The 27916-nt window shown below is 37.5% G+C and overlaps 1 protein-coding gene across 1 annotated transcript in view; it reads left to right on the forward strand.

The window, feature by feature from the left end:
* DNAH8 (dynein axonemal heavy chain 8) overlaps window positions 1–27916 on the forward strand; it is a 330122-nt gene that overhangs the window by 92658 nt on the left and 209548 nt on the right. The window contains exons 28-35 of the mRNA XM_027127141.1: window positions 1827–1953; window positions 2785–3020; window positions 4981–5085; window positions 9587–9700; window positions 12373–12435; window positions 15852–15952; window positions 19106–19243; window positions 19408–19648. Of these exons, the coding sequence (XP_026982942.1) occupies window positions 1827–1953; window positions 2785–3020; window positions 4981–5085; window positions 9587–9700; window positions 12373–12435; window positions 15852–15952; window positions 19106–19243; window positions 19408–19648 (1125 nt within the window). The remainder of the gene's footprint in view (window positions 1–1826; window positions 1954–2784; window positions 3021–4980; window positions 5086–9586; window positions 9701–12372; window positions 12436–15851; window positions 15953–19105; window positions 19244–19407; window positions 19649–27916) is intronic.

The raw sequence follows: 27916 nt of genomic DNA on the forward strand, positions 1-27916 counted from the left end.
TGCGCCACCAGGGAAGCCCTCATGATTTTTTAATTGTTAACAACTGCTTTAAAAAAGTAAGGAACTGTTTGGGCCAAACAAAAGTATCCGTATGGTCTCTGCTTGATGGAGAAAACTTGAGAGTTTCAGTCAAGGCTGTGACATGACTAGGTTTCAGCAAGAGATGTTTATCATGGTGGTTGTGTGATCTTTATATACCAGATGCTGAGCTGAAGACAAGCATATGTTGTCTCATTTAATCCTCACAAGTATTTCCATGAAGATTAAATAATTGGCTTAAGGTCATTTGGGTAGTAAACGTAGTGGCTCTCCTTTACCCACAAGCCTGTTCTGTAGGGTAGCAATTTCAACTCTTCTGATCTTTCCTTGGAGGACGTTTTGTTTTGGGGGGAGTGGTTAATCGGCGTCTTTCAGTTCTCTCCTCTGAATAACAGTTTCCCCACTTTAAAGAAACCTAGACCTCAAAATCTGACACAGTAGTTTAATAAGAATAAGTGAAGCTAGCGAGAGAATAGCTGTTAATTACTTGGAACGGGATGGGGGGGTCTTTAAGAAAATAAAGTTTAAAAAGTCTATAAATATTACAATTGATAGTATTTAAAGTTGAATATAGGAGTTATCTATAGGATAAAAATGTCTGTTTTCAGAATCTTTTGAAGAAATTATCCCCACACGGAAGCTGAAGAATTTTTATCTAGGTGTGGCAGAGCACAAAGATGTTTCCAAGCTGGTCCTCCTCCTTTCTTCCTCTGTGAATTCTCTCAGAAAGGTGGCTCATGAGGCCCTGCAGGACTTTGAAAAGTTCAAGACGCTCTGGACAGAGGACCGAGACGTGAAAGTGAAGGTATGTTTCTGCTACTTGTGATGCAGTTTGGTTTTTTTTTAACACCTTTATTGGAGTATAATTGCACTACAATGTTGTGTTAGTTTCTGCTGTATAACAAAGTGAATCAGCTATATGTATACATATATCCCCATATCCCCTCCCTATTGCATCTCCCTCCCACCCTCCCTAATCCCACCCCTCTAGGTGGTCACAAAGCACCAAACTGAACTCCCTGTGCTATGCAGCTGCTTCCCACTAGCTATCTATTTTACATTTGGTAGTGTATATATGTCCATGCCACTCACTCACTTCGTCCCAGCTTACCCTTCCCCCTCCCCGTGTCCTCAAGTCTGTTCTCTATGTCTCTGTCTTTATTCCTGTCCTGCCCCTAGGTTCATCAGAAGTTTTTTTTTTTTTTAGATTCCATATATATGTGTTAGCATATGGTATTTGTTTTTCTCTTTCTGACTTACTTCACTCTGTATTGTTTATCTCTAACTCCTGTGGGAGGACCAAGAAAACATCAGTGATAATGATGAGAACTCAAGAGCAGAGGCCGAGAACCTGTAAATGCCACACACCTAACACATCATGTCTTGCATAATTCTCACATTGACACTGGGGCAGTTGATAATAATGAGGTTCAGTCAGATTTTGTTTAATTTGGTTAAACAGTTGAGTACTAATTATGTTCCAGACATGCCCAGAGGTCGGGTATTCAAGGGTGTGTCCAGCTTACGTAGGCTCAGCTGTATATTTGGTTGGAGACTCAAGGAAACTTTAGAACTCTGAATAACCATTCAGAAATGTAAAATTCCCTCACATAACTTCCTCTTTCAGTGCTAACTGTTCATCCCTTTCTCTACTGAGCCACTGGCCTGATAGCACATACAAGAGGAAAAATATATAAGCAGATGCAGTTTTCTAATTCAACTATTAGAGGCGTAAGATTTACATTGTCAAAAAGCCGAAGAAAATGTTGATTCTTTCCTTGCTACAGGAGTTTTTGGCTAACAACCCCTCTCTGACTGAAATCAGATCCGAAATTCTACACTATGCTACTTTTGAGCAGGAGATTGATGAGTTGAAGCCTGTTATAGTTGTAGGAGCACTTGAATTGCATACAGGTATTTTATAAATATTATGTAAAGTGTCTGTATTTTCACATGAAATGTTACTTCATTTAGAAAGCAGTTATTAAGCTACCTTGGTACAATATTATATATATTAAGTATTTCTGGACCAGCCATATTGTTCATATATATGCTATATATATTATATATTATCATATATTATGTATATATAATATTATACCAAAGTGACTTAATGTACTTGATACTAAATTGGCACTCAAACAACTAAAACTACAGGGGGAACTACAGGTTACTGCGAGGAGGGGATTGTATACATGGGATAAGAGTCAAACAGTTTGAGGTCGCCTGAGAAGTTAGTCCAATTGGGGTTAGAGTATCAGAGGATTATGAGACAACCACTTAATGTCTGAAATCAAAAGCCCAAGCTGACTCTACTGCTAACTGTAGTGAGGGAGAGCTGTATTAGACAGGCACAGTGTTCTCAACAGTGTAGGCTGCTGGTCTCATATAGGGGTTACCTAGAGGAAATTGGGGAAATGAACGAAGGCTTCTAATGGGATGGCCAGAAACAGAGCAAGGCTCACATTGGATAGTGCTAGAACTAATTTCCAAAATTCTTCTCCATAGACTTGTGTCCTTCTCATGAATGGCTTAATATACTCCACCAGGATAGGAATTAAGTCTTCAGAATCCTTACAGAACATTTAATTCAGATGGACTACAGACTAACTACATTTCAAGTGCTCAGTGTGGCTAGTGGTCATCAAATGGACAGTGCAGTTATAGATGCTCAGATTACACATAAAATGAATTGTTTCAGAATGTCAGTTGTATTTTATTTTGACCTTTTCTTGTCTTCACCAGAGCCAATGAAATTGGCCTTATCAGTTGAGGCTAAGGCATGGAAGTTGCTACTCTGTCGATATTTGAATGAAGAATACAAAAAGAAAATGTCAGACATGATAGCATTTATCAATGAATACTTGAAAAAGTTATCTAGACCTATTCGTGATTTAGATGATGTCAGGTTTGCAATGGAAGCCTTGTCTTGTATCCGTGATAATGAAATTCAAATGGACATGACTTTGGGACCAATTGAAGTAAGAAATGATTGCATTTTTCTTTCTTGAAATGGTATTTTTTTTAAAAAATAGAGAAACACTAAAAAGTAGATTTCTTCATCTATTTTATTGCACAGTCTGCCTATTTTTCCTCTCTGATGTTGATGTCCTTGGAGGGACTGACAATTATCAACAGTGAACAGTATACGAAGGAATGTTAATATATTCATAATGCTGTGCTGGTCTAGACAGGGTTCATTTTTTTAAGCTGGCGCTTACATTTTACAGAAAAGAATGGTTGTATTCTCTCACTTCAGTCCTGACATGTTAGGCAAGTTCCCCAAATATCTTTGGCTTTTCTTAGAAACCAGTTATGTGTCTCACCTATGACCAGCGGCATACCATGGACAGATGGTGGGAGTGGTCCACTGAGGCTCAATAGTAAATTGTTGGAATTTATATCAACAAGAGATGTTTTTAGGGAAGAGTACTGTTTTAGTTCCTATTGCTCCTATAACAAATTACCCTCAACTTAATGGCTTAAAACAAATTGTTTTATAGTTGTAGAGGTCAGAAGTATGAAAATGGGTCTTATGGGGCTAAAATCAACTTGTCAGCAGGGGCTCTAGGGAAGAATCCTTTCCTTGCTTTGTCCAGCTTCTAGAGGCTGCTTGCATTCCTTGGTGGCTCCTGGCTCCCTTCCAGCAGTGCCATCACTCCTACCCCTGCTGCTGTCATCACATCTCTAACTCTGAATCTCCTGCCTCCCTCTTTCCCTTAAATGGACCTCTGTGATTACATTGGGCCCACATGGCTAATACAGGATAATCTCCCCATCTCAAATATTTTTACTAATCACATCTGCAAAGTCCCTTTTGCCACATAAGGTGACATATTCACAGATTCTGGAGATTAGGGTGTGGATAACATTGGGGAGGCTGTTATTCTGTCTCTCACAAGTACTTAGGACTAATGTTTAGAATTTCTGGCTCATGGTGATAATAAAAATCAGACTCAGTTCATTTTATTACTGTTTTTTAAATTATCTGTGGACAATGCACTCCCTATTGCCTGCAAACCTGGGGAATTGGCACTCCCCCTGCCTCCTTTTGGTACCCAGTGTTCACGACTGAGCATTGCTTTCTTGAACCCATTTAGAGTTTATACACTTTGGGAGCTAATGAAATTCATACCTTTACTACTTCTTTAAATCTTAGTATTTGGGTATTTTGAATGCTGACCACTCGCTTCTCAAGATTTAACAAATTATCATATCATTTTTTCCTGACTGCCGAAGCTTAGTTTTTCAGCATAAGTTCTTTGGTAAAGCCAGTTGCCAGCTCATCACTTTAAAAAATTTAGGCAAAGTTGGTATATAACATTATACAGATTTCAGGTGTACAACATTGTAATTCAATATTTGTATGCACTATAAAGTGATCACCACTGTAAGTCTTGTCACCATCTATCACCATACAGTTGATCCCCTTCACCCATTTCACCGTCCTCCAATCTCCTTCCTCTCTAGTTACCCACCAATCTGTTCTCTGTATCTATGAATTTGTTTTTGTTTTGTTTGTTCGTTAGTTTCTGTTCTTCAGAATATCTCCCACATCGTCATTTCATTCCATTCCTTATATAGCCAACCCATATCTTAATAGCGTATGAGAAAACATTTTGCACGGTGTTGTCACAAGATCAAGGAGGAGAGAGGCAGAAAATTATTCCAGGGAGTTTTTCCTAGGATAGTATCTCAAAGCGATTTGCCTACTCTCCACCAGAATCACCTTGGTGCTTATTAAATTCAGATTTCAGGGCCTGGGATCTAGAGTCAATATCTGATGTAAGTGATAATCTAAAGGACCTTTTTATACACATTTAATTTTGGGACCCATTCTTCTAGTCTTTGAAGACATAGGAATGTGTCTTTAGAAGACATCTAAGTCATTTGGCAGTTATATTCCTTGTGATGTTTCTGAACTCTACCCCCACCCCACAGGAAGCCTATGCTATTTTAAACAGATTTGAAGTTGAAGTAACCAAAGAAGAATCAGAAGCAGTTGATACCTTGAGATATTCTTTCAACAAATTGCAGAGTAAAGCTGTAAGTACAAATTTAATTCTTACTTTTTTTTTTTTATTGCTGTGTTGGGTCTTAGTTACAGTACACTGGCTCTTTACTGTGGCACATGGGCTTCTCTCTAGTTGTGGCGTGCGTGCGGGTTTTCTCTTCTCTAGTTGTGGCATGTGGGCTCCAGAGCACGTGAGCTCTGTAGTTTGCGGCATGCAGGCTCTCTTGCTGAGGCGGGTGAGCTGAGTAGTTGTGGTGTGTGGACTTGGTTGCCCCGCAGCATGTGGGATCTTAGTTCCCTGACCAGGGATCGAACCCGCGTCCCCTGCATTGGAAGGCAGTTCTTTACCACTGGACCACCAGGGAAGTCCCAATTCTTACTTTTTTATTAAGTCACTATCTCCAGAAAAAAATACATTTCAAACCTTTAAAAAGCTCAATATATATTATCTTAAAAGCTTTATTGAGATATAATCCACGTACTGTAACATTTACCATTTCAAAGTATACAATTCTGTGATTGTTAATATATGCACAGAGTTGCATGACAACCATCATTATCTAATTTTAGAATATTTTCTTCACCCCCAAAGCAACCCCATACCCATTAGTAATCACTCCTCATTTTCCTCCTTACCCCAGCCCCTGGCAACCACTACTTTTTTGTCTCTATGGATTTGCCTTTTCTGGACACTTAATACAGATAGAATCATATAATATGTAGTCTCTTGTGACTGGCTTCTTTCACTTACAGTAATGTTGTCAAGGTTTATCCATATTGTCTCATGTACCAGTACTTCATTTTCCTAATGTCCAATAATTCCTAGCATCTTTACATGTACTTACTGGCCATTTGTATATCTTCTTTGAAGAAAGGTGAATTTAAATCCTTTCCTTGTTTTTTAAATTGGGTTGTCTCTTTGAGTTGTAAGAGTTCTTTATATATTCTGGATGTAAGTCCCTTAATCAAAGGATTTGCAAACATTTTCTCTCATTTGTTGGGTTTTTTCACTTTCTTGATGGTGTCCTTTGAAGTACAAAAATTTTAAATTTTGATAAAGTCCAATTTGTCTATTTTTTCTTTCGTTGTTTGTGTTTTGGTATTGTATGTAGGAAACCATTGCCTAATCCAGGGTCATGAAGAGTCACTACTGTGTTTTCTTATGAGAGTTTTATAATTTTACCCTTGCATTTAGGTCTTTGATACATTTTGAGTTAATTTTTGTATATGGTGTGAGTTAGGGGTCCAACATCATGTAAAAGCATGTGGATATCCTGATGTCTCAGTGCCGTTTGTTGTAAAGACTATCCTTTCACCAATGAATTGTCTTGGCACCCTGGAGAAAATCAATTAACCATAAATGTAAGGGTTTATATCTGGACTCTCAATTCTATTCTGTTGATCCATATGTCTACTCCTATGCCAGTCTTGATTATAGTAGCTCTGTACTAAGGTTAAAAAAATTGTGGTAAAATACACATAACCTAAAATTTACCATCTTAATCGTTTTTAAGTGTGGAGTTCAGTAGTGTTAAGTGTGTTCCCATTGTTGTGCATCCAATCTCCAGAACTTTTTCATATTGCAAAACTGAATCTACCCATTAAACAACAATTCCCCATTTCACCCTTTCCTCAGTTCCTGGAAACTACCATTCTACTTTGTCTTTATGAATTTGACTACTTCAGTTTCCTCATATAAGTGAAATCCTACAATATTTTTCTTTATGTAACTGACTTATTTCAGTTAGCATAATGTCCTCAAGATTCATCCATGTTGTAGCATATGTCAGAATTTCCTTCCTTTACAATGCTGAATAATATTCCCTCATATGCAGCATATACCACATTTTGTTTATTCATTCATCCATCAATGGGCACTTGTGTTTCTCCCACCTTTTGGCTGTTGTGAATAATGCTACTATGGACATGGGTGTACAGGTATCTCTTTGAGACCTGCTTTCAGTTCTTTTGGATACACCAGGAATAGAATTGATGGACCATATAGTAATTCTATTTTCAGTTTTTTAGAACTGCTGTACTGTGTTTCATAGCAGCTGCACCATTTTACATTCCCAGCAACAGTGCACAAGGGTTCCAATTTCTCCACATGCTCACCAACACTTGTTATTTTCTGTGTCCTTGATAGTAGGCATCCTAATGGGTGAGGTGGTATCTCATTGTGGTTTTGATTTGCATTTCCCGGATGAAAAGTGATGTTGAGCATCTTTTCATATGCTTGTTGGCCATTTGTATGTCTTGCCTAGTTTTTTTGTTTTTTTGTGGTGCATGGACCTCTCACCGCTGTGGCCTCTCCCGCTGTGGAGCACAGGCTCCGGACGCGCAGGCCCAGCGGCCATGGCTCACAGGCCCAGCCGCTCCGCGGCACGTGGGATCCCCCCGGACCAGGGCACGAACCCGTGTCCCCTGCATCGGCAGGCAGATTCCCAACCACTGTGCCACCAGGGAAGCCCTCTTGCCTAGTTTTAAGTTGGGTTGTTTGTTGTTGGGTGGTGGAAGTTCTTTATATATTCTGGATATTAACTTCTTATCAGACATATGATTAGCAAATATTTTCTCCCATTCTATAGGGTGCCTGTTTACTCTGTTGATTGTGTCTTTATAATCCTTTTTATTTCTGTAAAGTAAGTAGTGATGTCCCTTCTTTCTCTCCTAATTTTAGTAATTTGAGTCCTTTCTCCTTTATTCTAGGTTAGACTAGGTAAAGTTTTGTCACTTCTGTTGCTCTTTTCAAGGAAGAAACTTTCAGTTTGTTGATTTTCTCTATTGTTTTTTATTCTCTATATCATTTATTTGTGCTCTTTTTAAATTATTTTCTTCCTTTTGCTTGCTTTGGGTTTAGTTTGTTCTTCTTTGTCTAGTTTGTTAAGGTGGATGGTTAGGTTACTGATTTGAGGTCTTTTTCTTTTAATGTTGGCGTTTATAGCTATAAATCTCTCTCTAAACATTTTTGAAGTTGGTAGATATTTAGCCATTAAAAGTGAACCCCAAGGGGCTTCCCTGGTGGCGCAGTGGTTGAGAGTCCGCCTGCCGGTGCAGGGGACACGGGTTCGTGCCCCGGTCCGGGAAGATCCCACGTGCCGCGGAGCGGCTGGGCCCGTGAGCCATGGCCGCTGAGCCTGCGCGTCTGGAGCCTGTGCTCCGCAACGGGAGAGGCCACAACAGTGAGAGGCCCGCCTACTGCAAAAAAAAAAAAAAAAAAGTGAACCCCAAGGGAGGGTCCAGATTCTTTAATTATACTAAAAAATTTTATTGAATATTAATTAATTAATGTTGGCTTAAAATTTCCTGTTTATGGAAAGATTTGTCACTGAGATTGAAGCAAGGCACAGTAGCAAGGACACAGAGCTGAATTTGGGGTCATGACTTGTGATTCTGGCTCTGCCACCAGCCAGTTGGGTGATCTTATGCAAGTTAATAACCTTTGTTTCTCAGTTTCTTCATGTGGCCCTTTAGGAATATTTTAGAAGCTTTTAAAAATGCAGTTATGAGGCTTGAGATGATGTACATAAAATACTTTTTCAATGCTTATTTCTATTTAAGTTCAATATTGACTAATCACTTAATTTGAAAAGTGCTTGCTGGTTAGTCTAGACAGTGAGTCTTAGCAAGGAAATGGGGAGCCCTCTGTTGAGATTTAGTGAAGCCCAGTTTTCTATTATTGTTCAATTTAACAGATTCACTTGGGTTTTTCTGCCATTTCTCTGTTAGTGTTAAACCTACTGACCCAGTCTTTACTACAGTCACCATTAAGCTTAAAGCAGTATATGTGCCAACCCAGAAAGATGCTATTGTTGAGAGCAGTTACGAGCAAGAGCCCTGGAACCACACTGCTAGGTTTTGAATCTTGACCTTGTCTCATACTGGTGCTAGGACGTTGAGGAAGTTAGTCTCTGTGGGCCTCGGTTTTCTCACTTGTAAAATGGGTATAATATTAGTATTTACCACGCAGGATGGTTGTGAGCACTAAATGAGTTAACATATGTAAAGAGCCTGGCAGAGAGAAAACATGAGTTAAGTGCTAACTATTATGAATGCAGGTTTAAGCAGAAGCTTTGAAGACGATTGTGGAAGACATATTTGCTATTTTTTTAAACCAAGAGTAATATCATTTTCTTAGAGGAAACTGCTCCAATTATTGGAACCATGTGAACCTACTAGAAATTGTTAATCCCAGACTGTGGCCTCGTCCCAGAGACAGCATGTGACTCAGACTGGGCCCACGATAGTAACTGTTTCCTTGGCCTGAACTGGGTCAGCCAGAAAATGTTTTCCTACCTGCAGTTAGATAGCTTTGCCTCTTGGGTCATGAACTAGAATGATCTGAGTCTCTTGATGGTCCATTTGGATTGTTTATTTCTGTTTTTTTTTTTTTTTTTTTAACAAATAACATTGCAGAGACATCCTTGTTCGTACAGTACATCTGTGAGATAACAAACTTGCTGGAGCAAAATTGTAGTTTTCATTTAAATACATTACTTTCACTCTCACATTGAATATTCTTTTTTATTCCAGGTTTCTGTACAAGATGAACTAGTTCATCTGCAGGTAAAGTTTAAAAGTAGTCTACTTGAATCCGTGGAAGTTTTTCGTGAGGATGTAATGAATTTTGCAGAAGCATATGAGACGGTAATTTAAGTGTTGCCTGCTGTGTGTTAAGATGTTTGGTGGTATGTTTATATGAGGTCAAAGTAATGAACCCTGAGAAATACACTGTGATTTGTACATTGTATGTAAGAGGCTATCTTTGCATATTTGCAGCTATTAAAAAGGGGGGATAGCTCGTCCTTTAAGCATGTTTCATGTAGAAAGAGAGAAGATTTAACTGCTAAAAGGAGCAACAACTTTGGAAATTGTGGAAGGAACAAAATCTGCTTTTGTCCTTTCTCAAGACCAGAATACTCATAATTAAAATGTAATACAGTTGTTGGAAGGCTGTAAGAAACTATAAATGCCTTAATGCCAGGGTTATGCAACTGATTTTTTTCCCACTAACTCTTAGAGAACCAATAGGGTCACTGAACATAAAAAATAAATGTCATCCTTGGTCAGTCCCACAGACTATTCAATCTGGTATAATGACTGATTAATGGTCGACCTCTTTGAAGTTAAACTCAGAAGTTGGATATAGTCCCCTAAAATATTCTACTTTCTTTTAGTGGTCACAGTTGATCTGACATCATAAGATAATTTAAGCCCTTGGCGCTACTTTTTTAACATCTTTTTTAACATCTTTATTGGAGTATAATTGCTTTACAATGGTGTGTTAGTTTCTGCTTTATAACAAAGTGAATCAGTTATACATATACATATGTTCCCATATCTCTTCCCTCTTGCATCTCCCTCCCTCCCACCCTCCCTATCCCACCCCTCTAGGTGGTCACAAACCACCGAGCTGATCTCCCTGTGCTATGCGGCTGCTTCCCACTAGCTATCTATTTTACATTTGGTAGTGTATATATGTCCATGCCACTCGCTCACTTTGTCATAGCTTACCCTTCCCCTCCTCGTATCCTCAAGTCCATTTGCTAGTAGGTCTGTGTCTTTATTCCCGTCTTACCCCTAGGTTCTTCAAGACCTTTTTTTTTTTCCCTTAGATTCCATATATATGTGTTAGCATACGGTATTTGTTTTTCTCTTTCTGACTTACTTCACTCTGTATGACAGACTGTAGGTCCATCCACCTCACTACAAATAACTTAATTTCGTTTCTTTTTATGGCTGAGTAATATTCCATTGTATATATGTGCCACATCTTCTTTATCCATTCATCCGATGATGGACACTTAGGTTGCTTCCATGTCCTGGCTATTGTAAATAGAGCTGCAATGAACATTTTGGTACATGACCCTTTTTGAATTATGGTTTTCTCAGGGTATATGCCCAGTAGTGGGATTGCTGGGTCGTATGGTAATTCTATTTTTAGTTTTGTAAGGAACCTCCATACTGTTCTCCATAGTGGCTGTGTCAATCTACATTCCCGCCAACAGTGCAAGAGTGTTCCCTTTTCTCCACATCCTCTTCAGCATTTATTGTTTCTAGATTTTTTGATGATGGCCATTCTGACTGGTGTGAGATGATATCTCATTGTAGTTTTGATTTGCATTTCTCTAATGATTAATGATGTTGAGCATCCTTTCATGTGTTTGTTGGCAATCTGTATATCTTCTTTGGAGAAATGTCTGTTTAGGTCTTCTGTCCATTTTTGGATTGGGTTGTTTGTTTTTTTGTTATTGAGCTGCATGAGCTGCTTGTAAATTTTGGAGATTAATCCTTTGTCAGTTGCTTCATTTGAAAATATTTTCTCCCATTCTGAGGGTTGTCTTTTGGTCTTGTTTATGGTTTCCTTTGCTGTGCAAAAGCTTTTAAGTTTCATTAGGTCCCATTTGTTTATTTTTGTTTTTATTTCCATTTCTCTAGGAGGTGGGTCAAAAAGGATCTTGCCGTGATTGATGTCATAGAGTGTTCTGCCTATGTTTTCCTCTAAGAGTTTGATAGTGTCTGGCCTTACATTAGGTCTTTAATCCATTTTGAGTTTATTTTTGTGTATGGTGTTAGGGAGTGTTCTAATTTCATACTTTTATATAACACTTCTTTTTAATGTGTACTAAACATCTCTTTTAGGTTTGATTAGTCAACATTTTATTGCTCTATTATTCTATTACACTGGCAGTCTTGCATATTATTTAGCATATCCATAATATTCATGATTGTACAGACCATTTGGGATCTTTTTTGCAACTGTTTTCTGGCTCATGGCCACCAGAGACCGCCTTCTGCTTCTTCCAAGTATTCAACCTTATGTGTGTCTCTGTTTCCATATTGGGCTGAACTATTCTTGAAAGAAGGTTGTTCTCAGAGCCCTATCTCAGTTATTCTAATGCACAGCCACAGCATCCTCATTTATAATCATAAATGAAATGAAACAGAGCTCTTGTGTTAACGAACTTCATATAGGATGTAATTTAATCACATTTTTTATTAGCTGTGTCAAGGTCCTTTAAAAAATGAATGGAAGTTACAGTGATGCAAATATACTAAAATTGAGTGTTATCATAGTCTGTGAATATAATAAAAACAGTTGAATTGTACATTTTAAATGAGTTGATTGTATAATATGTGAATTATATCTCAATAAAACTGTTGCAAAAAATAAATGAAAACTTCATGTACAGGACAAAATTAGATCATATAAATTAAAAATCATGGTTTTTGTTTAAAAGGAGATAATAGATAAACCTAATAAATAGATAAATACATGTGATTAGGAATTAAAATGCAGATTATATTATTCATTACAGGAAGGACCCATGGTTCCAAATATACCACCCCAAGAAGCTAGTGACAGGTTACAGATATTTCAGGTAAAACTACATTTTTTTGGTTACATTTACATTCCCTGCATTTATACTTAGGTGGCTTCCACAGTCATCCCACCAGGAAATATAGAGCTGTTGTCCAAAAACCAGTGTTTTCTTTACTAGGAATACCCAAGTTTTGCAGCAAATCTAGCCATATGAAGGCTTTCTGTAATTTATGCTTTAGTTTTGCCACATACTGGGTAGGTATTTCTAAATATTCCTTTACCTATGTTGGAGGTTACTTCGTATCTCTTGATGATTGGGTTTTTCACCCCAAACCAAATAAATGGAGTAGTCAGTAACCTTGTTTTTGTTGCTTTATATGTAGGTTCCATGGATGGTTCAGGTTGGTTCCATGCACACTTTTGCCAGAAAGGTTCAATCAGTTTGGATGGAACCTCTTAAACTGCAGGTTCTCCTGAGATTGGTAGGGGTAGTTCAGGCTTTTTCCATCATAACCAACTGGAATTTTTCATATGCCATCTAATTTTCAAGTATCTCCCTTGATTTGAGTGTTTTAAAATAGGAAAGCCATACCCTGATAAGAAAAGTGTTTCTTCAGGATCATTGGAGCAAGCAGGAATTGCAGCTGGTCCCTAGTGGAATAAACTTATGCAAAGTAGACAAGATCATCTGTCCTGAGCCCAATGTCTCTGCTGCCTGATTGCAGGAGGGTAGGTCTGGCCCAGTAGATTTCTGTAAGATAACCCTTGTGCCGGCAAGGGTTTTCGTGGGATGCAGCAGGCACAAGCCTTTCACCTAAATATGTTCTCCTCAGATAAAAAGGCTAGTCCCATGTTACTGTTGGGGTTCTCCAGAACTGTGGCCATCACTCTTGGACTAAAACCAGCTCCTCCCATCACCCTTGCCAGCTCTTTATGCTGTACCCTGGAGGAAACTCTGATCCTTTACTACCTGAAGTCCTCAGATTTGGAGCCAGGGTCCCAGGGAGAGGCCTTCCTCTCTGGAGGAGCCAGGACTAAGGCTGATGTGGTGGCTGCCTGCTGAGCCAACAGGAACCTCTCAGCAATAAAAGCAGTAGGTAGTAATGTTGGATGGTGATAAGTGCCAAGGGAAGAAAAAGGCAGGGAAGGGGCATCAAGTGCTAGGCCGTGTGTATGTAAAGTGGAGGTGAAATTTAAAATAGGGTCTCCAGGGAAGGCCTCCTTGAGCGGTGACATTTGAGTAGAGACCTGGGGAAGTGAGAGAATGAGCCAGGCAGTTTATCTGGAGGGGCAGCTTTCCAGGCAGGGGAAGAGCAGTACAAAAGCCCTGAGTAAGAGCACGTAAGAGGAGCAACAGGAGATTAGTACGGCTGGAACAGAATGAGCAAGGAGATGGTTGTAGCAATAAGTCCAGAGAGCTAAGGAGAGGACAGACTGTTAGCAGCCTTGCCAGCCCCTGAGGGGCACTGGCTTTGACTCTGAGTGAGATGAGTGACATGATCTTATGATTTCATGGGCCAGCCTGTCTACTGCGTTGAGAATAGATTATTAGGAGTCAAGGCTAAAAGCGGGGAGACTGATTAAGAGGCTATTGCAATATTCCAGGGGAGGGGTGATAGTAACTTGGACCAGAGTGGTGACGTTGGAGTTGATGAAAAGTGGTTGGAGCCTGGGTATATGATGAAGATAGACGCCTCCCTTCCTTGTCTTTCCCTTGGGAGTTATCAATGTATCAGTCAACAACTGGGACTTGAATGAGCCACCCTTTTACTAGGGGTGTGTTCACTTCATTGAAAAGGCAATGTAGGGCCCGTCTTTTGCCTCCTTGTACCTTCTTTCTGCCTGTGCCTGGGCTTGTCAGCTGAGCAGCCTGTTTGCTGAGCAACTGGCTGGATATATGGCTGGGGGTCAGATTATCAGACCTAACGCTTCTCAAAAGCAGGTGTTCTCCCTCCCCCCTCCAAAGCAGGTACCCAAGATCTAGATCTGGGGAAGAAGCAGGAGCCTCATCTCAGGTCCCAGTGGTGTTTTCTGATGCAACTTTACTCTGATTTGGGGAGTTACTGGGTACTTGGCTGCTGACATTTTGTTTCCTGTTTGGCTGGTGCTTTTTACATTATTTCGGACCTGAGTGGAAAAAGGGGTGAGGGATTGGCATTCATCAGGAGTCTTCATCACATTAACAAGATTTTAGGGACTTCCCTGGTGGCACAGTGGTTAGGAATCTGCCTGCCAGTGCGGGGGACATGGGTTCAAGTCCTGGTCCAGGAAGATCCCACATGCCGCGGAGCAACTAAGCCCGTGCGCCACGACTACTGAGCCCGCGTGCCACAACTACTGAAGTCCATGTGACTAGAACCTATGCTCCGCAACAAGAGAAACCACCGCAATGAGAAGCCTGCGCACCGCAACGAAGAGTAGCCCCCGCTCACTGCAACTAGAGAAAGCCCGCACGCAGCAACGAAGACACAATGCAGCCAAAAATAAATAAATTAATTTTAAAAAACCCACAAAGAAAACCCCAAGATTTTAAATGTTGTCCTTTAAGTGTATGCTAACTTTGAAGTTTTCGTTTCTCCTTTCCTAATGTCCACATAGTCCCATGGACTTTTCGTTCAGTACATTTATTGAGTAACCACCATACTAACCACCAAGGAATATAAAAAGTGCAAAATGGCTCTTCCTCTCTAGGAACGAAGAATTCGTTGGAGTTCCTCCTGCATCTTCACACCTTCCTGATTTGGCTCCTGTAATATGTGCTACTGTATCTGTCAGATCTGCATCATTATCTGAGCACTGTGAGGTCTGATGACAGACAGTTTCCAGGACTGGGAATTTAGGATCCTTATTGATATGTTATACCATTTATGTAGATCACACATATCTTGTCACAAGTGAATAATTTCTGTTTGCTTTTGTGCTTTTAACACTGTTAATACTTAGCATTCTAAGTATAGGAGATTCAAATTCCACTTCAAAAGACCTGAACATTAACTTTGCTGATTTAAATTGAGTTATTTCAAATGGTGTTAAAATGGAATTCTTTATTTTATAGACTTGCTTGTAGAGAAAGCAAGGTTGAATGGATTACACCAATGCTTCACTCATTTGAACCGTGTAGGAGAGATGACCAGGCTTAAATAATAGAAAAGTCTGAATTATAGAATTTTTAAAATGCAGTTTCATTACTTTCAGGTGTATTTATGGGAACTTGAAAGTGTAAGTCTGGGGACCACTTAATTTATTAAGGAAATAATTTTACATAAAATGATTACTTTCAGAATGCTTGAAAGTTAATTTCCTAAACGCTTAACTTTTCCTCTGATAGCTTTGTATCAGCATAAATTTGCTTCACAAATCCTTGTTTCATAGATAAATAAACTTCAATGTAGCTTTTATTCCGATTATAATGAATTCTACTTTAATGGGCTCTGAATTTATTACATCTTACTATAATTTAAAAACCTTTTATAGGCCAATTTTGATGATCTGTGGAGGAAATTCGTTACATATTCATCTGGTGAACAACTTTTTGGGTTGCCTGTGACTGACTATGAGGTTTTACACAAAATTAGGTAAGTTTAGAAATTGAACAAGTTTATTATAAATAATTAACTGTCCGTTAGAAGAATCATGTCAGCGTTAAATCCTTCATCATGCAGAGAAGAGTCTGGCTTGGAAAACTCCTAAATAGTTCCCTCATTCCTGGCTATTCCTGACTCATTGGATGCACAGTCTCCATATACAAAATAAATGTTCTAGGGGAGTAGAAAATACATGGCAAAAATTCTGGGCGTTAATGGCCTATATTTAGCCTGTGCTTTATTTTTTTTCTTTTCGTGATTTTGAATAGTGTCAATAATTGTACAGAAGCACTGCAACTTCGGATAACTTTTGTTTACTTAGAGGAATAGCCGTGCTCGGCGCTTGCTTCCTTCTTACTGCATTTATGCTAAGTGCTTTTCCCTATTGGGTAGGCATAGAATTCATTGAGATTGAAGGCCAAGGAACTTAATTGATTTTAAAGAGTAACAGTTGCTTTTAAACAGTGGATCTAGGATTTCACCAAGTATATTTTGGTAGAATGTTAAATATAACTTTCTTCAAAGGCAAAATTAAAACAGTGGTATTAGCTTATTAGGATCTTGGCTTTAGAACTTTATGTTGACTTGTTTCAAAATCCCAGCATGAAAATGTCATGGCACAAAGTACCTAAAATTGTCTGAAGAGAAATGAATTCCTCAGCCATTTAGGGAAGATGGTTTGTATTTTTTTTTTCTAAAAATAGGCATTTGCTAAGCTTAACCCAATTACTAATTGTGTTAGAATTGCCGATGTCTGGTCCTTTCCCCTGATATTCAATCAGAATCTCTGGGATGGGGTCCTAGCAATTCTGCATTTTTATAAACTCTCTAGTTAATTCTTTTGCACACCCAGTCTGAGAATCAGTGTTTTATTTTGACCTGCGGTATTCTAGGAAAACTAATCGTTCTCATTTACCTTCTGGACCAATGGACCCTTTTAATTTTTTATGTTTTTAAGTAATTATGAATACTTTTCAGAAGTAAGAATAAAGGAATGGTGAAAAGCGGTTTTATTAGAAAATTTAATGAGAATTTAAGCAGAGAAAAGCCAAACTTTTACTCCATAATGTCCTGGTTTAAAGACGTATGTACACGAAATGGAGACCAACTTTTGAATGTAGCTCATCAGCTGTCATGTATGAACCTGGAGCATATCCATCCTGTAAACAGTGATCCCAGGTTTCGAATCCATCTTCAATAACTTCTAGCTTCTCATTACTTATGTTTTTCTTGCACTTGCATTGTTAAAACTCAAAACTGTTGAAAACTCAGTCATAATTTTGTTCACCATCTTTTTTGCACTATAAATACAAAAATCTTTACTTTTAACTCTGAATGATCAGTTAACTTTTTCATTTCTGCATCATCTATTTCCTTTGAATACATATCTCCTTTCAACATTTTTCTTCTTGTGGAATATATCAAATAAAGTTTATGTAAACATATAAATAATGAAAGAACACTCACTTATCTTTTTCACAAAATGGGATGCTCTAGGTTCTTGTTGCAAAATACTGCGTGATACAGCCCTTGCCCCTATTGAAATATATCTTTCACTCATACATTATTGAATTTAAAAAAATCCATCTAGGTTATCATGTAAAGACACAAAAGTCTGAGATTTCACTTACACAATCAGTTTCACTATCAAAATTAGAGTCTAGAGCATTGCTTTCTGTCTCTTTTCTGTTTAATACTTGGGAAGCACCTTCCTTTGTCAATTTTATTCTTTTGCTGTTTTTAGGTAGAAAACGAAAAGTACTGAATTCTTTACCCGTATTAAGTGAAAGTTAAATAAACAAAAATCAAAAGACTACAAAAGTGGTGTCTCCAGAGTTCTTTTTTATACTTTCTTGAAAGATGATGCAGTGTTTTAGCAACACAATTAGAAATTTGAAGGACAATGCAGTAGTGATTATTTTTTCACTGTTGCATCATCTCTTTATAAGAGATTTCATCATTCATTTTTCTTTCTAGGATTTCTAGGATGATGAATTAGAAAAATGAAACAAGAACTGAAAAAAAATAGCTAAGATTCCAGAATATATCTTAGATTTATAAAAAGGTCCTATGCACCTTGGTAATTGCAAGAGTACAAAATTAATAAACAGAAACCTCAATTAAATAGAGTCAGGAGACAAGAAGGGGGAGCTTTCATGCTCTGCAACATTAGCAGAGCCCAACAAGAGGAAAGACTCCTTTTCTTTCCTGGCAACAACTCAGCCAATGAAAACCCATGGACTCTGTTTACTCTAGCCCTCCAACTTCCTATTCTCCTTCCCTTGCCATCTGGGGACTTGCACATGGCTCACCATGGTTGCAGACCCAGAATTGCAATTTTCTACTGATCCTGAGTAACACATTTTTTCTGGAGAAATAACTGGCAGTCTATTTGTTTTAGGTCAACACAAGATAGAATGAGTTTTACTCCATCAAAAATATAAGCAAATTTATCTTTGGTTGCTGATTATCTATAATAATAAACGTAACTCTCAATCCTTACAAACAATTAGAACTACTCAAGAAATAAAATAAAAAAACTAAAATTGGATTCAGTGGACCCTTATGGTATGCTAAGGGTCGAGGAATTCCTGGGAGAATCCACAAACTCTGTTGAGTGGTCAATTTTTGGTGTTTTACACACTGAAGAAATTTTCCTTTACTTGGACCCAGAATCCCTCCTTTTATTCTTGTTTTGGATATAACTCCATCTGAGCACATGAGGGAAAGCTTTTGATAGGAAAGTGATGTTTAAAGTCAGACTTAAAAGGCAGACATAATCATAAAAATCTAGCTTGCGTTTGAAAGAAAAAAGTCAAATAAAACCTTAGCCTTATCTTTGATCACGTTAACAAATTTTGGTCAGATTGTTTGCAATGATTGGTATGGTTGCAATAATCAAACCATTTGTTAATGTCATGTCATAGTATAATTTGGAATATTTGAAAGATATAAACTTTAATTGATGGAGCTTTTAATAAAGTCTTTGTTTGGAAACCGACAGGAGTGTATGCGTGTTGGTGTACATAAGATATGATACACATAATATGTGAAATAATTTGATTAGATGAATTCTTCCTATCCAATAATGAAATTTATTTTTTAAATATATGTTATGTAATGACTTAATTATTTGGTTTCCAGAAAGGAACTCAACTTGCTGCAGAAGCTGTATGGACTATATGATACTGTAATGGGCAATATTAGTGGTTATTATGAAATACTTTGGGGAGATGTAGACATTGAAAAAATTAATGCAGAACTGCAGGAGTTTCAAAACAGGTGAGTTTCAATTGAATTAAACTTAACTGTTTATAGTGCCTATCTTAGGATCCCATAGGTATTTCACAAATGAATTTATCCTCTGATATATTGCTGTATATTCATAACACCTTCTTCAAAGAAATGTGTAGATGAAATAATTTTTTCTTTTTTTTTTCTGAAAGATGTCATAAACTGCCAAAAGGACTTAAAGATTGGCAAGCTTTTTTGGATCTGAAAAAAAGAATTGATGATTTCAGTGAGTCGTGTCCTCTACTAGAAATGATGACCAATAAGGCAATGAAACAGAGACACTGGGATCGAATCTCTGAGTTAACTGGAACCGCATTTGATGTGGAATTGGATTCTTTTTGTCTTAGAAATATTATGGAAGCACCACTGCTTAAAAATAAGGATGACATTGAGGTACATAAGATTATAAGGTCTTACAAATGATCTATTAAAGAATCTTTCCTTTTTCTTTTCTGAAAACTGTACAAATAAACATGTTATTCGAGGGTGTATTGATTGCCCTATATAATGCACTCTCAAAACTTGAAATGATCCTGAACATTCCTTGATTTTGCAAAATAATGCTGTAACTCAAGGAAATAATATGATTATTTGAAATATTTTAGTTTTGGAGCTCCTCAGTCTATCCTCCTTGTCCCTTAACTAAACCGCCATTTAAAAAATTCTGTTTATTTCTGTATTGTGTTCTTGGTGAATTTCTCAGAACATTTTTCAAACTTCTAATTCTATGCTTTTTTACTATTAGTCTATCAAATATTTTAAATTATTATATCTTTCCTTTTTAAGATTTTTAATTGGTTCTTTTCCTTTTTCTATGCTTAGTGTTTGCATCAAATCCTTTCTTTTAAATGAGGTATAATCTATACCATATTAGTTTCAGGTGTACAATGTAATGACTCAATATATGTATACATTGTGAAATGATCACTAAAATATGTCTAATTAACATCCATCACCACATATAGTTACAGTTTTTTTCCTATGATGAGAAATTTTAGGATCTACTCTCGTAGCAGCTTTTAAATACAATACAGTATTATTAACTATAGTCACTATGCTATACGTTACATCCCAAGAACTTATTCATTTTATAACTGGATGTTTGTACTCCTTAATCACCTTCACCCATTTTACCCACTCTGTTTGGCAATGACCAGTCTGTTCTATATATCTATGTTTCTGGTGTTCTGTTTTTGTTTAGATTCTGCATATAAATGAGATCATATGGTATTTGTCTTTTTCTGTCTGACTCATTTCACTTAGCTTAGTGCCCTCAAAGTCCATTCATCCATGTTGTCACAAATGGCAGGATTTCCTTCTTTTTACATCTACATAACATTCCATTTTATATAAATATACCACATTTTCTTTATCCATTCACCCACTGATGGATACTTAGGTTGTTTTCACATCTTAGCTCTTGCAAATAATGCTACAATGAACATGGGTATGTATATATCTTTTCAAGTTAGCGTTTTTGTTTTCTTCAGATAAATATCCAGAAGTGGAATTACTAGGTCACATGGTAGTTTTATTTTTAATTTTTTGAGGATCCTCCATACTGTCTTCCATAGTGGCTGCACCAATTTACATTTCCATGGAAGGGTTCCTTTTTCTCCACATCCTCACCAACACTAAGTTTTGTCTTTGTGATGATAGGTATTCCAACAGACGTGAGGTGATATTTAATTGTGGTTTTGATTCGCATTTCCCTGGTGATAAGTGATGTTGAGCACCTTTCATGTACCTGTTGGCTATTTGTATGTCTTTTTTTGGAAAGATGCCTATTCAGATCCTCTGCTCATTTTAAAATCAAATCGGTCGTTTTTGCTATTGAGTTGTAAGAGTTCTTTATATATATTAGATATTAACCCCTTATCAGAGTTACGATTTGCAAATATTTTCTCCTGTTTAGTAGGTTACCTTTTCATTTTGTATATGGTTTCCTTTGCTGTAAGAAGCTTTTTAGTTTGATGCTGTCCCACTTGTTTATTTTTGCTTTTGTTACCTTGGCTTTTGGTGTCAAGCCCCAAAATCTCATTGCCAAGACTGATTTCAAGGAACTTACCAACTCTGTTGTCTTCCGGGAGTTTTATGGTTTCAGGTCTTACGTTCAAGTCTTTAGTCCATTTTGAGTTAATTTTTTGTATGGTATAAGATAGTGGTCCAGTTTCATTCTTTTGCATGTGGTTATCCAGTTTTCCCAGCATCATATGTTGAAGAGACTGTCCTTCCCTCATTGTATATTCCCAGCTCCTTTCTCATGAATTAAGTAAATACATATGTGGGTTTATTCTGTTTCATTGTCTCCGTTTTTATGCCAATACCATACATTTTTGATTACTATAACTTTGATATAGTTTGAAATCAGGAAGCATTATGCCTCCGGCTTTGTTCCTTTTTCTCAAGATTTCTTTGGCTCTATGGGGTCTTTTGTGGTTTCGTAAAATTTTTAGGAGTTTTTGTTCTATTTCTTGAAAAATGCCATTGGAATTTTGATAGGTATTGCTTTGAAACTGTAGATTGCTTTGGGTAATGTAGACATTTTAATGATATTAATTCTTGCAACCCATGAACATGGACTATCTTTCCATTTACTTGTGCCTTCTTCAGTTTATTTCATCAATGTATCATAGTTTTCAGTGTACAGGTCTTTTACCTTTTTGTTAAATTTATTCCTAGGTATTTTATTCTTTTTGATGCAATTGTAAATGGAATAGTTTTCTCAATTTCTCTTTCTGGTAGTTCATTATTAGTGCATAAAAATGAATTTTGGGGCTTCCCTGGTGGCGCAGTGGTTGAGAGTCCACCTGCTGATGCGGGGGACACGGGTTCGTGCCCCGGTCTGGGAAGATCCCACATGCCGCAGAGAGGCTGGGCCCATGAGCCATGGCCGCTGAGCCTGCGCATCCAGAGCCTGTGCTCCGCAATGGGAGAGGCCACAACAGTGAGAGGCCCGCGTACAGCAAAAAAAAAAAAAAAAAAAAAAAAGCAACTGATATTTGTATATTGATTTTATATCCTGAAACTTCACTGAATTATTAGTTCTAACGGTTTTTGGTGGCATCTTTAGAGTTTTCTATATGTAATATCATGTCATCTGCCAATACGGACAGTTTTACTTCTTCCTTTCCAATTTGGATGCCTTTTATTTCTTTCTTGCCTAATTGCTCTGGTTAGGTCTTTAGATACGATGTTGAATAAAGGTGGTGAGAGTGGGCATCCTTGTCTTGTTCCTGATCTTAGAGGAAAAGCTTTCAGCTTTTCACCATTGAGTATGATGTTAGCCGTAGGTTTGTCAGATATGACCTTTACTTTGTTGAGGTATGTTTCTTCTACATCTGCTTTGTTGAGAGGTTTTATCATGAGTGGATGTTGAATTTTGTCAAAAGCTTTTTCTGCATCTATTGAGATGATCATATGATTTTTATGCTTCATTGTGTTAATGTGGTACATCACATTGATTAGTTTGTGGATACTGAACTATACTTGCATTCATGGAATAAATCCCACTTGATCATGGTGTATGATTTTAATGTATTGTTGAATTCAGCTTGCTAATATTTTGTTGAGAATCTTTGCATCTATGTTCATCAGGGATACTGACCTATAATTTTCTTTTCTTGTGGTGTCCTTGTCTGGTTTTAGTATGAGGATAATGCTGGCCTCATAAAATAAGAAGTGTTCGCTCTCTGTTTTTGGAAGAGTTTGAGGAGACTGGTAGTAATTCTTCTTTAAATGTTTGGTAGAATTCACCAGTGAAGCCATCTGATCCTGGTCTTTTGTTTTTGGGGGAGGTTTTTGGTTACTGATTCAATCTCCTTACTACTAATCAGTCTGTTCAGATTTTCTGTTTTTTCATAATTCAGTCTTGGTGGGTGGCATGTTTCTAGGAACTTATTCATTTCTTCTAGATTGTCAAATTCGTGTGTGTATAATTGATCATAGTAGTCTTTTATGATCCTTTGTATTTGTATGGTATCAATTGTAATGCCTCCTCTTTGGTTTCTGATTTTATTTAGTTGAGTTCTCCCTCACTTTTTCTTGGTGAGTCTGGCTAAAGTTTTGTCTGTTTTGTTTATCTTTTAAAATACCAGCTCTTAGTTTCCTTGATCTTTTCTATTGTCTTTTTAGTCTGTACTCCATTTATTTCCACTCTGGTCTTTGTTATTTCCTTCCATCTACTAACTTTGGGCTTTGTTTGTTCTTCTTTTTCTAATTCTTTGAAGTATAAAGTTAGGTTGTTTATTTGAGATCCCTCTTATTTTTTAATGTAAGGTTTATCTTTATGAACTTCCTTTTTAGAACTGCTCTTGCTGCATCCCTTTAAGTTTTGGTATGCTGTATTTCCATTTTTATCTGTCCCAAGGTATTTTTTGATTTCTCTTTTGATTTCTTGTTTGAACCATTGGCTGTTCGATATGAACAACTCTTTGGTTGTTTATAACCAAATATGTGGTTAATCTTTATATATTTGTGAATATGTCAGTTTTCTTCTTGTAATTGATTTCTAGTTTCATACCACTGTGGTCAGAAAAGATACTTGACGTGATTTCAGTTTTCTTAAATTTATTAGCACTTGTTTTGTGGCCTAACATGCTCTGTCTGGAGAATGCTTAATGTGCACTTGAGAAGAATATGTATTCTGTTGCATTTCGATGGACTGTTTTGTCTATGTCTGTTAAGCTCATCAGATCTAACTTGTTTAAGGCCAATGTTTCCATATTGATTTTCTGTCTGGGTGATCTATCCATTGATGAAAGTGGGGCATTAAAATCCCCTACTGTTATTACATTGCTACCTATTTCTTCCTTTAGGTCTGTTAATATTTGTTTTATATATTTGAGTTCTCCTATGTTGGGTGCATAAATGTTTACAAACATTAAAGCCTCTTCTTGGATTGACCCTTTTATTGTTACATAATGATCTTCTTTGTCTCTTATTATAGTTTTTGTCTTAAAGTCTGTTTTGTCTGACATAAGTATAGTTACTCCAGCTTTCTTTTGGTTTCCATTTGTGTGGTATATCCCTTGCCATCCCTTCCCTTTCAGTCTATGTGTGCCCTACATCTGAAGTGAGTCTCTTGGAGGCAGCAGATAGATGGGTCATGTTTTTTTATCCATTTAGCCACTCTCTGTCTTTTGATTGGAGAATTTAGTCAATTTACGTACACAATAATTATTATAGTTATGTACTTGTCATTTTGCTAATTGTTTTCTGGCTGTTTGTAATTCCTTTCTTTCTTTCCTCTTCTCTTGTGCTCTTCCTTTGTTATTTGATGATTTTTCCGTAGTGGTATGCTTAGATCCCTTTCTCTTCATCTTTTGGGGATCTACTATAGGTGTTTGCTTTGTGGTTACCATAAGGCTTACATAAAAAAACTTATATTTATAAGTCTATTTTTAAAAATATTTATTTATTTGGCTGCATTGGGTCTTCGTTGCTGTGCGTGGGCTTTCTCTAGTTGCGGTGAGCGGGGGCTACTCTTCATTGTGGTGCGCGAGCTTCTCATTGTGGTGACTTCTCTTGTTGTGGAGCACGGGCTCTAGAGCGCAGGCTCAGTAGTTGTGGTGCACGGGCTTAGTTGCTCCGCAGCAGGTGGGATCTTCCCGGACCAGGAATAGAACCCGTGTCCCCTGCATTGGCAGGTGGATTCTTAACCACTGTGCTACAAGGGAAGTTCCTGTAACAGTCTCTTTTAAGTTGCTAACTACTGAAGTTGGAATGCATTCTAAAGCTCTACATTTTTACTCCCCCCACCACAGTTTGTTTTTGGTGTCACAGTTTACATCTTTTTCTCTTATGTATCCATTAACAAATTACTCTAGTTTTAGTTATGTTTAATAATTTGGTCTTTTAACCTTCACACTAGATTTATAAGTGATGAACCCACCACATTTTACAACATTAGACTATTCTTTTTTTTTCCTTAACATCTTTATTGGAGTATAATTACTTTACAATGGTGTGTTAGTTTCTGCTATATAACAGAGTGAATCAGCTATACATATACATATATCCCCATATCTACTCCCTCTTGCATCTCCCTCCCACCCTCCCTATCTCACCCCTCTAGGTGGTCACAAAGCACTGAGCTGATCTCCCTGTCCTGTGCAGCTGCTTCCCACTAGCTATCTATTTTACATTTGGTAGTGTATATATAAGTCCATGCCACTCTCTCACTTCTTCCCAGCTTATCCTTCCCCCTCCTCGTGTCCTCAAGTCCATTCTCTACGTCTGCATCTTTATTCCTGTCCTGCCCCTAGGTTCTTCAGAACCATTTATTTTTTATTTTTTTTAGATTCTATATATATGTGTTAGCATATGGCATTTGTTTTTCTCTTTCTGACTTACTTCACTCTGTATGACAGACTCTAGGTTCATAGTTCACTACAAAGAGTTCAATTTCATTTCTTTTTATGGCTGAGTAATATTCCATTGTATGTATGTGCCACATCTTCTTTATCCATTCATCTGTCGATGGACACTTAGGTTGCCTCCATGTCTTGGCTGTTGTAAATAGAGCTGCAATGAACATTATGGTACATGACTCTTTTTGAATTATGGTTTTCTCAGGGTATACGCTCAGTAGTGGGATTGCTGGGTCGTATGGTAGTTCTATTTTTAGTTTTGTAAGGAACCTCCGTACTGTTCTCTATAGTGGCTGTATCAATTTACATTCCCAGCAGCAGTGCAAGAGGGTTCCCTTTTCGCCACACCCTCTCCAGCATTTATTGTTTCTAGATTTTTTGATGATGGCCATTCTGACTAGTATGAGGTGATACCTCATGGGAGTTTCGATTTGCATTTCTCTAATGATTAGTGATGTTGAGCATCCTTTCATGTATTTGTTGGCAATCTGTATATCTTCTTTAGAGAAATGTCTATTTAGGTCCTCTGCCCAGTTTTGGATTGGGTTGTTTGTTTTTTTGATACTGAGCTGCATGAGCTGCTTATATATTTTGGAGATTAATCCTTTGTCAGTTACTTCATTTGCAAATATTTTCTCCCATTCTGAGGGTTGTCTTTTCGTCTTGTTTATGGTTTCCTTTGCTGTGCAAAAGCTTTTAAGTTTCATTAGGTTTCATTTATTTATTTATTTATTTATTTTCATTTCTCTAGGAGGTGGGTCAAAAAGGATCTTGCTGTGACTTATGTCATAGAGTGTTCTGCCTATGTTTTCCTCTAGGAGTTTTAGGGTGTCTGGCCTTACATTTAGGTCTTTAATCCATTCTAGTTTATTTTTGTGTATGGTGTTAGGGAGTGTTCTAATTTAATTCTTTTACATTTAGCTTTCCCGTTTTCCCAGCACCACTTACTGAAGAGGCTGTCTTTCCTCCACTGTATATTCTTGCCTCCTTTGTCAAAGATAAGGTGACCGTAGGTGCGTGGGTTTATCTCTGGGCTTTCTATCCTGTTCCATTGATCTATATTTCTATTTTTTTTTTTTTGTTCTTTGTTTTTTTGCGTTACGCGGGCCTCTCACTGTTGTGGCCTCTCCCGTTGCGGAGCACAGGCTCCGGATGCGCAGGCTCAGTGGCCATGGCTCACGGGCCCAGCCGCTCCACGGCATGTTGGATCCTCCTGGACCGGGGCATGAACCCGTATCCCCTGCATTGGCAGGCGGACTCTCAACCACTGCACCACCAGGGAAGCCCTATATTTCTATTTTTGTGCCAGTACCATACTGTCTTGATTACTATAGCTTTGTAGTATAGTGTGAAGTCAAAGAACCTGATTCCTCCAGCTCCATTCTTCTTTCTCAAGATTGCTTTGGCTATTCGGGGTCTTTTGTGTTTCCCTAAAAATTGTGCAATTTTTTTGTTCTAGTTCTGTGAAAAATGCCATTGGTAGTTTGATAGAGATTGCATTGAATCTGTAGATTGCTTTGGGTAGTATAGCCATTTTCAAAATGTTGATTCTTCCAATTCAAGTACATGGTGTATCTCTCCATCTGTTTGTATCATCTTTAATTTCTTTCATCAGTGTCTTATAGTTTTCTGCATACAGGTCTTTTGTCTCCTTTTGTAGGTTTATTCCTAGGTATTTTATTTTTTTGTTTGCAGTGGTAAATGGGAATGTTTCCTTAATTTCTCTTTCAGGTTTTTCATCATTAGTATTTAGGAATGCAAGAGATTTCTGTGCATTAATTTTGTATCGTGCTACATTACCAACTTTATTGGTTAGTTCTAGTAGTTTCTGGTAGCATCTTTAGGATTCTCTATGTATAATATCATGTCATCTGCAAACAGTGACAGCTTTACTTCTTCTTATCTGATTTGGATTCCTTTTATTTCTTTTTCTTCTCTGATTGCTGTGGCTAAAACTTCTAAAACTATGTTGAATAAGAGTGGTGAGAGTGGGAAACCTTGTCTTGTTCCTGATCTTAGTGGAAATGGTTTCAGTTTTTCACCATTGAGAATGATGTCGGCTGTGGGTTTGTCATATATGGCCTTTATTATGTTGAGGTAAGTTTCCTCTATGCCTACTTAATGGAGGGTTTTTATCATAAATAGGTGTTGAATTTTGTCGCAAGCTTTTTCTGCATCTAATGTGATGATATATGGTTGTTATCCTTCAGTTTGTTAATATGGTGTATCACATTGATTGATCTGTGTATATTGAAGAATCCTTGCATTCCTGGGATAAACCCCACTTGAT

The sequence above is a fragment of the Aethalodelphis obliquidens genome, unplaced genomic scaffold, assembly GCF_003676395.1.
Source record: "Aethalodelphis obliquidens isolate GAN/ISIS:26980383/991018 unplaced genomic scaffold, ASM367639v1 scaffold31, whole genome shotgun sequence".
NCBI lineage: Eukaryota > Metazoa > Chordata > Mammalia > Artiodactyla > Delphinidae > Aethalodelphis > Aethalodelphis obliquidens.